Source organism: Theropithecus gelada, chromosome 13 (genome assembly GCF_003255815.1).
Source record: "Theropithecus gelada isolate Dixy chromosome 13, Tgel_1.0, whole genome shotgun sequence".
Classification (NCBI taxonomy): Eukaryota; Metazoa; Chordata; class Mammalia; order Primates; family Cercopithecidae; genus Theropithecus; species Theropithecus gelada.
The window spans coordinates 95,182,815-95,192,093 of NC_037681.1; the positions used below are offsets into that span (position 1 = coordinate 95,182,815).

The window sequence follows — 9,279 nt, forward strand, 5'->3', positions numbered from 1 at the left end:
TGCAAGATGATGGAGAATACCTAAGTCAATAGTCCAAGGGCAGGCCGGGCATGGTGGCTCACGCCTATAATTCCAGCACTTTGGGCTGACGTGGGAGGATCACGAGGTCAGGAGATCAAGACCATCCTGGCCAACATGGTGAAATCCCCTCTCTACTAAAAATACAAAAATTAGCCGGGCATGGTGGCATGTGCCTGTAGTCCCAGCTACTCGGGCAGCTGAGGCAGGAGAATCGCTTGAACCTGGGAGGTGGAGGTTGCAGTAAGCCGAGATCACACCACTGCACTCCAGCCTGGGTGACAAAGCGAGACTTCATCTAAAAAAGAAATAAATAAATAAATAAATAAATTCGAGGGCAGAAAAGGGGAAGGGAAGGAGGAGAACCTAGGAAGAAAGAAAGGAAAGCATGATGTCTCTGAAGTTGTTAGAAAGACTTCAGCTTGTCGGTGTGTCTGGGCTGCTGGGAAGCTTGTTAATAGAAAGTCTAGTTAGGGGATGGTTGCATTAGCCTTAAGGATTAAAAAGGAATTGGATTTAAGTTGTATGAGGAAGGGAAGAATTTATCTGATTCCTCTAGCACCCCCATCCTTTGTCCCCTGGAGACTGGTGCACTGTGACAGAGGGAAGAGAGGCCAGGCTAGAGACCAACTGTAGTCAGACAACTCATGCCTGTGCTAGTGACAACTATGTTGATCATAGAATGAACGCCTGACTGGAGATGAGAAGAGGCTGCAAACTATAGTTGGAGGAGCTGGCCCTGGTTCTTTACTGTAGTATCATCGCTGATTTATGGATGTTGTATATGGCACTGCAGGACCAAACTAAAAACTGGCACCATAGAAAAATCTTTTATAGACCACAAGGGAGTACAAGAATGGGTTTGGCAAAGTTGAGAGAATGGGGAGCATGTCAGTCCCTCTCCAATCAATAAGAGAAGGCTAAGGAAAGAGTCCTTCCCTATGTAGACTGTGGTTTACCCCATTCTCTCCATTCCCAGCCTACCATGTCTTGGGACTCCCTTTCCAGGGTTTATATTTAACCCTAAACTTTGGGCTTCTAAATCTGTCTGGGTGCTTTGGTGCCACCCTGAGGGAGAATCTAATGTGATGAGATGAACCCAGCTCCATTCCATAGGCAGGCAGGTCACTGCAGGACACAGGGATCTCTGAACTCCTGGACTGAGGATGATTCGCTCCCTGCTGAAGAATCTGCCATTCCTTCCCTTAGCTGGTTCAGGAGGTCTCTGCTCTCACTGGGAGGCAAGTTACTCAGGAAGTATGGAGGGGCCAATTCCACCAGCCTAATAGAGAGAGTCATAATTAGATGATCTGCATCTTCTCTTTCTCTGTCTCTTTTTAGAGACAGGGTCTTGCTCTGTTGCCTGGGCTGGAGTTCAGTGGCATCATCATAACTCACTGTAGCCTTAGACTCCTGAGCTCAAGTAATCCTCCCACCTCAATCTCCGAAGTAGCTGGGACTACAGGTGCACACCACCACACCCAGCTAATCTTTTTAAAATAATTTTTGTAGAGACAGGGTCTCAGTATGTTGCACAGGGTGGTTTCAAACTCTTAGCCTCAAGCACTCCTCCTGCCTAGGTCTCCAAAAGTGCATCTTCTCTTATGATGCAGACTTTTAAACTTCTCACCAGCCCTTCCACAATTCCTTTCTCTTCAGATCATGTTTTTACTAACCACTAAGATCCCTTCTTCTGTCTCTCTAACTCCCCAGCCATAATTTTGGCCCCAGGGAGAGGAATAGGCAGTGTAGGAGGATGTCAGGGAACTCACATCTGTGGTTCAATCTCAGAAACAATGGAAAGGCAGTTGTCTTTGGATATGGTGAAATTGTGGTAGAGCACCCACGGTGGGGGTCTGGCAGGAGCTCTACGACTTCGGTAGCAGCAGTATGAGGAGAGCTGGGCCACATGCTTATGGGTTAGGAGTAGGTAATTTCCAGTCCCGTCTGTGTCTCTGGCCACCTTATTGAAAGGCAAAAATATTGATGGAATAAATAAAAGGGAAGAGGCAGATAGTAGAAAAAAAGAAAAGGGGACTGAGAAAGAGTAAGGGTGGTGAGAGTATTAAAAGTAAAGCATTACCTCTAGGTGTTGTCTGGTCTCTACTATACCTCATGGCATTTTCCATAGCCCCTTGTGCCCCAAATCCTCAAGGGAAAAGTCCTTTCTGGATCTAAAGAATCTTTTGAATGGCCACCTGGACCCTGATTTCAAAGTGGCTTACCAATATTTGTTCTCTTTGCCTTTTGCTCCTTTGATCATCCTCACCCCCACCCTTTCCTCTAACCTTGAGAAAGTATCCTGACACCAGTGCTTTCTGAAGGTCTCTGCGATTCTGCTCAGAGCCAAAGGCTGGTAGGGACAAGGGAAGTTCAATTCGTTGCATGAGTTCTAGGAGCTCTCTCCGAAGTTTATGGGCTTGGCACAATGCTGCCCAATTCAGACCTCGAGCCTGGCACCAAGCCTCATCTGCTCCACCTAGGAGAAGAAAGGGACCAGCTAAACTAAAGTCCTTGAGACCCCTGAAATAACCCAACCCTTAGCCAAAGGTCCTCCTCTTTCTGAGCATAGAGATCTGTCAGCTGGCTGCATAACATTTCCCCTCTTTGGACAATCTGGGATTCTATAAGAGGATGCAGAGCTCACTTTGTATAAAGGCTTCATACACCTGGATCAGAGAACTGTGGTCACCATCTGTGTGTTCCAGGGCCCGACGCAGGGCAGCTTCTTCTGCACTGAGTGGAGGACGGGTAAACCCAGGGGCAGCTGGAGGCAGAAGAGCGGAAGGTAGAATCTGCCATTTGGGAAATGGGAAGGGATAGTAGTAAAGGTGGAATGCTGAAAAGGCCGAAGTGTCCCTTTGGGAACTTTATTCAAAAGACATAGATAACTTCTAGGTGTTATGCACTTTATTAAACATTGAGGATAAACAAATGAAATACAATCTGCCATCAAGGAGCTTCAAGTCTGATGGGAGAGACCAACAGGTAAGCAGACTTGATAAGCATGATAGGTGTTTGTATATGGTACTGTGGAAACAAAGAGGAGGATAACTAATCAAGGCTTTAGGTGGTGAGGATGTGAGTGATGTAACAGAAAAGGATGAGGACCCTTGGGTTAGTATTTGAAATTTGAGTAGGAATTAGCAGAGTGGAGAAGGGGCAGGGAGTATGTTTTAGACTGTGGCAACAGCATAGCACCTAAGTTAATAACATAGCATATTTGGGGAACTGCAAGCCATCTGGGATGAGTGGAGGGAATGAAATGACATGTTGCAGAATGGCAGGAGATAAAGCTGAAGAGGTAGGTATAGGTAAGGTCATGAGACCCTGGAGTACTGAGGAAAGGAACTATCTTCAAGGTAAAGAGTAGCTGTAGAGGAAGAGTTGTGTTTTTTTGTTGTTGTTGTTTGAGACAGGGTCTCACTATCTTGCCCAGGCTAGAGTGAAATGGCGTGATCATGGCCCACTGCAGCCTCAACCTCCCAGGCTTAAATGATCCTCCTACCTCAGTCTCTTCAATAGCTGAGACTATAGGTACATGCCACCACACCCGACTAATTTTTTGTTTTTATAGAGACAGGGTCTCACTATGTTGCCCAGGTTGGTCTCAAACTCCTCACCTCATGTGATCCTCCCATCTCAGCCTCCCAAAGTGCTGAGATTACAGGCACAAGCCACCATGCCTGGCTAAAGAAGAGTTTTTAAGTAAGAGAGTCCATGTGTCTGAAAAAGTTCACATTAGTAGTTAGGAGGTTACTGAGGAAATCCAGCTGAGCAATGAGGAGGACCTACCATTGGCAGATCCTGCCTACCATATTCACTGGAAGTGAATATGGAGAAGGGCAGATGAATATATATTTACTTTTACAAGATAAAAGTGAAATAACCTGGAGAAAGACTGGTCTAGAGTGATGGTAGCAGAGCAGCAGGATAATAGTATTATCTGAATCTGAGACTCTAGAGAGAGGAAAAGATTTTGTGGTGATAGTGGCGAGGGAGTGGTTTAATAGAGCATTCGAGTTCAGTTCTGAGCTGAGGTACTGTTAACTATTCTGGTAGAAATGTCCATCGGGGCTGGGCGCCGAGGCTCAGGGCTGTAATCCCAGCAGTTTGGGAGGCTGAGGTGGGTGGATCACCTGAGGTCAGGACTTTGAGACCAGCCTGGCCAACATGGTGAAATCCCGACTCTACTAAAAATACAAGAATCAGCTGGGTGTGGTGGCGCATGCCTGTAGTCCCAGCTACTTGGGAGGCTGAGGCACGAGAATTGCTTGAACCTGGCAGACAAAGGTTGCAGTGAGCCGAGATCATGCCATTGCACTCCAGCCTGGGTGACAGAGTGAGATTTTGTCTCAAAAAAAAAAAAAAAAAAAAAAAAGAAAGAAAAGGAAAAAAAGAAACGTCCATCAGGAGTTGGGGTATGCTCTCTCTCTGTCTCTCCCTCTCTCCCCCTCTCCCCATCCCTCTCTCCGTCTCTCTCTTTCTCTCTGTCTCTCAGATTCAGAAGAATGGTATTGGGTGAGAGATACAAGGCACAAGGTTTGGAAATGTTAAGGCTAAAGGTCGAACTTCAAACCATGGTTGTGGATAAACTTGCTCAGAGAGTTCAGGGAATAGAAGACAAAAGAGGCAAGAATAGAACCCTGAGGACCAATTTACAATGGATAACAAGAGGACAAAGAGCTCGAGGAAAAGATAAAGGGGATGGCCAGAGATGTAGGATGAAAACCATGAGGAGCAGCATTACAGAGGCCTAGGGAGGAGGCAGTTTCAAGGTGAAGTGGTCAGCAATTTCAAGTATAAAAGAAGGTCATGAATAAGGGCTCAAAAGTATCCACTGGATTAGGTACCTGGGAGGTCACTGGTGAGTTGAAAGCTGTTTCACTGGCATGGTAGACCTGAAGCTGGAGTGCAGTAGGTGAGCAATACACCAGTTAGAATAGGATAGAAATCATGCTGCACAGCTGAAGGGGAGGATAGGGTTGAGGAAGAGGAGTGTGTGAGTTTTAGCAATAACAGATTAGGAGAGATTTAAGCATGCTGGGGGCAAGAACCAGCAGAGAAAAAAGGCTAAAGAGACAAGAGGGAGATAGGTGACTAAGCCTGGTTCTTTAGGCATTGTGAGGGGTGGCAACTGGAGCAGAGAGGAAAGGGCTAGCCTCAGGAGCACCAAAACCCAAGGGGAAGGGCTGAAGTGGCTGCAAGAGCTACAGATTTACAGCAGGGATTTATACCTGTGAGCATGGCAGCCAGGGTGAGCATCTCGTCCACACAGTCAAACTCGCATGAGGCCAGCAGGGCTTTGGCCAGCTCAGGGGCCAGAGGGAATTCTGATAGTATGACGCCCAGATCTGACAGGTCCCCATCATCATCCAGGGCTGCCAGATAGTCTAAATCTTCCAGGGCTTGCATCAATGCTTCTGGAGCTGGTGAGGAAACAGGGCTTACAGGATGTGAAATTTCAGAACTGGGTGGTCAGATGGCAATACTTGGGCAGGAGAGGTACTCACCAGGCTGGTCCAGGAAGTGACACTCCCCTGGCTCTGCAATCTGTCTCCTTTTTAGTAGTAACACCAGGGAGCTCAGATTCTCCTCACACACCCTGGGTTGGGGCAATGGTGGAGCTTCTAGTTCTAAGAAGGACTTAGGATACAGGCAGAGGCAGGATCCTGAGGGGAAAAAGACCTGGGAAAGACCACTGTAGATTTCTCAGGGCTTGCATGTTGGTGACTCTTGGGTTTTTTATTTCAGTGAGGGCAAAGGCTCTTACCTGGTGGGAACCCTCTTGCTCGCAGTCGTCTTGCCTCTGCCTGACACTTGCTGATTGGCCTCAACACTTGGAATTCTGCTCGGATCCTAGGATTGTAAACCTGTTGCCCGTGCCCCAACCAAGGCCAAGACAGATCAGAGTGGGCCATTTCTGTCTTTACTACCCCACCGCCATCTCTCTCTCACTCACACTTCGGAGCTCCAGTCCTGAGTCGATGACATGTTGGATGGAAGGGAGGGAGAAGGAGAAGTCAGCCAGCCAGTGAGTGACCACAACCTTTCGGGCATCCATGTCCTCATATACAGCCTGAACGGCTTGTCCACAGTCTGGGTGAAGGGGCAGTACTCGTGGTGGAAGCCTTTGGAGAGGCAGGGACTCTACCTCCCTGGACAAGGATTCACAGCAGAGGGAAATTTCCTGAGGAGAAGGGTGGGACATTAGGGCAGTTCTCACCTTTTTGGGGTCACAGATCCCTTTGAAAGACTGTTGAAAGTTATGGCCCTTCACTCTGAGAAAATGCAAATACTCATAAAGTTGAAGATTTTATAATTTCAGGGGTTCACTGAATCACAAATCTCTGCATTAAAGGAAATAAAAAAGTGAGTGGTAAACCTCTTTACTCTGAAATCCTCAAGTTTTTCTCTGGGACCCCAGGGGAGAGTAAATACTGCAACTCTACTGTTCCTAACAGGCATTGCTCCCATTCCCATTCCCTAGGACTAGAAGATGATGAGTACCTCCTTTTGCAGGCTTTTTTTTTTTTTTTTTTTTTTTTTTTTTTTTTACCTCCTCACTGGGCAGGTACACTAGCACATCTCCTGGAGCCTCCTTCCGACACAACTCAAGCACTGCTTGGCAGGCAGCTTCCACTCGATCAGGGGGGATGGTGTCCCGGTAGATGGGGGAAGGTCTCTCACCAGCCTCTCTGGGTATATGCACAATAGGAGGATTGCCCCAGAAAGCTCGGAGCTTAGGTTCAAGGGCTGGGTCAGTAACCACAACCACTCTGAGGTCCCCCGGAAGGTTTTCCAGCCTGGCATCTTGCAGTAGCCCCTGGAGTGAATCTGATGCCACCGACCGCTCCTGAGCCTCATCTAGTACCAGCACGCCCCAGACTCCAGTGCCCCGGGTCGAGGCCACCTCCTGCAGAAGCAGCCTGTCCCAGCAGAACCTGTTGACATTGGTAGTGGGCAGAGGAATCAGTGTGGACACTGACCAGCCACACAAGCTCAGGGAAACTTCTCCCCAAGGGACGCAGATTTTGATATTGAAGGTCAGAAAAATATGCTGTGACTTCCTGAGCCTGTGGACCCATAACTGTGACCCCACAACCCCACTGAGAACACTTTGTTCACAAGGTGTACTCCAACTGGGAAGTGACATTTTTCTGATGAGAGTTAGGCTGAATGTCTGAGGCCCTGGCTGGGATTCAAGGGCTTAATTTAGCCATTGTACCACACACAATTTAGAGTGAGTGGGAGTCAGGCGCGGTGGCTCATGCTTTATACTTTGGGAGACCGAGGTGGGCGGATCACTTGAGCCCAGGAGTTTGAGACCAGCCTGGGCAACATGGCAAAAAATATAAAAATTAGCCAGGCGTGGTGGTATGCGCCTGTCATCCCAGTTACTTGGGAGGCTGAGGTGGGAGGATCACTTGAGCCCGGGAGGTTGAGGCTGCAGTGAGTTGTGATTGCACCACTGCACTCCAGCCTGGGTGACAGAGTGAGACCCTGTCTCCAAAATAAATAAAATAAAAAAGAGTGAGTTGGGCTGAGGGAGGGTATGGTGAGATGCCAGAGGAATGGGTTTGTTTCTACGGAGTGAGGGGAATTAGATTTGGGTAAGGCCTGCAGAGGCCCCCACCTGAGCAGGGTGTTGGGCCCTGTGCAGTCCTCCTGGGGGATGCTGTATCCAACTTCATGACCCAGGGTCAGGTCCATCTCATCAGCAACCCGCAGAGCCAGGCTCCGGGCTGCAAGAGGGTAGGGCTGCGTGACAGTAACCTGTCCTTTCTGGAACCCTCTGGCCAGCACAAACTCTGCACACCACTGAGGGATCTGGGATAGAAGTAGGGAAGGACAACCAGTGAGGAAGTTGTAGGACTTCAGTCAGAAGTGCTCAGGAAACTATGGCCACTTTAATCTTTCTATATTTGGGGAGTCCCCTGGTCTTTCACCAGCCTCCTGGGCCAGCCTAACCCATCCCATCTCTCTTTGTTCACCTTCCTCATGACCCCACGAAGTCCAGTACCCCCCGTGCCCAGGGAAAGGCCAATTCCCTAGCTCCTCCCTCTGTACACTCCCAGAATCAGCCTGCCCCTACAACCCCCACCACACCTGGGTGCTCTTGCCAGAACCAGGCTCCCCAGACACCAGCACCACTCCAGTGGGGTTACTCTCCAACTGCTCCAAGAAGGTAAAGCGAGCAGCCCAGATGGGCAAGGTGTGGCGCTGCTCCAGCAGCTCATAGTAGCGGGAAGAGAAGGGAAGCCCATCAAAGGGGTTCACAGCCAGTTCAGATTCCCCAGGACTTGGGCCATACTCTTCTGCCAGCCTGAGAGGCTGAGAGGCCATGGTGGCTCTCTGGCAGGACCTGCAGAAGGCAGAGCAGTCAGTAAGGTCATATTTGGTGACTGACACCATCTTCCCACCTCAGCCCTGATCCTTAACCTCTACCTTCAGTTGATCATGCTCTGGGGCCCACCCTTCCCAGCATTTCCTGCCAGGAAACAGTGCTAGGTATTTTGATAAGGGGCTACTGAGAGTTAGTCGACAGTCCCTATAGTCAGGTAGTAGAAACCTGCCTGATACTAGTACTGTCGGCAGGTAGTAGAAATCTTACTTAGGCAGGGGTCCTCAAGGGCAGTAGAAATTATGTGAGACCTAGTAACCTGTGGGAAAGTCCTGAAGGGAAAAGGATAAAGAATATAGGGGGTGGGGAGAGGAACAGCAGTCCAAGTGATCCTGGATTCAAACCTGCTTGCAGCTCTAGGACGTGTCAGGACGGCAGCCAGCTCCAGACCCACGTAGTCACCACCAACCCTGACCGTGTAAGTACAAAGGTAAATTCCGGCTCTACCTCAGGGCTAGGCTCAAACTTCAAATCCTGAAGCCTGCTTTTGGGGTGGGGCTATTTGCTCCACCTTATTTAACCTAGTCAGGAACCTATGGAAAACAGGCTCCAGCCACCACACTGAGCATGTGTGAATTCTACAGATGATGTGTAATGTGCTTGTGAAAGGCATGCTGGGACTTGTAGTTTTGCAGCAGCTTCGTCCAAAACCTGGGCTGATCACCCAAGCTGGGTCTTCAGTTCAGTTACACTTCCTTAATTTATCACTCATCGCTTGGCATGAGGAGTTGATTTTAGACAGTTGCAGTCTGACTACCCCCTTCAAATGTACAAGAAGACTCTCACCCCCATCCCCCCAAGCCAAGGAATAAGGAACCCACTCAGAGGGCTTTTGAGACCCAGAGAGACAACATACA

At 48.8% G+C, this 9,279-nt stretch overlaps 1 protein-coding gene across 2 annotated transcripts; it reads right to left on the reverse strand.

Moving 5' to 3' along the window:
• Positions 1-829: 829 nt before the first annotated feature.
• Positions 830-8,966, reverse strand: DQX1 (DEAQ-box RNA dependent ATPase 1). Of its 2 annotated transcripts, none has more exons than XM_025354296.1 (12): positions 8,767-8,966; positions 8,128-8,383; positions 7,655-7,848; positions 6,578-6,962; positions 5,981-6,208; positions 5,792-5,891; positions 5,532-5,690; positions 5,256-5,447; positions 2,666-2,785; positions 2,307-2,497; positions 1,791-1,981; positions 830-1,300 (listed from the first exon to the last, which is right to left on the reverse strand). In XM_025354296.1, the coding sequence occupies exons 2-12, from the start codon at positions 8,362-8,364 to the stop codon at positions 1,144-1,146; spliced, it is 2,154 nt and encodes a 717-aa protein (XP_025210081.1). In that variant the 5' UTR covers positions 8,365-8,383; positions 8,767-8,966; the 3' UTR covers positions 830-1,143. The 2 variants fall into 2 exon arrangements, with proteins under 2 accessions (XP_025210081.1, XP_025210082.1); XM_025354297.1 differs by having other exon boundaries at positions 8,771-8,905.
• Positions 8,967-9,279: the final 313 nt, after the last annotated feature.

Bases quoted from the DNA above. Each gene is read 5' to 3' on its own strand.
- DQX1 (XM_025354296.1), bottom strand. From the start codon at position 8,364: ATGGCCTCTCAGCCTCTCAGGCTGGCAGAAGAGTATGGCCCAAGTCCT. The intron at 7,849-8,127 runs GTGTGGTGGGGG...CTTCTATCCCAG, and splicing joins GTTCTGGCAAGAGCACCCAG to ATCCCTCAGTGGTGTGCAGA. The intron at 2,498-2,665 runs GTGAGCTCTGCA...TTCTTCTCCTAG, and splicing joins GTATGAAGCCTTTATACAAA to GTGGAGCAGATGAGGCTTGG.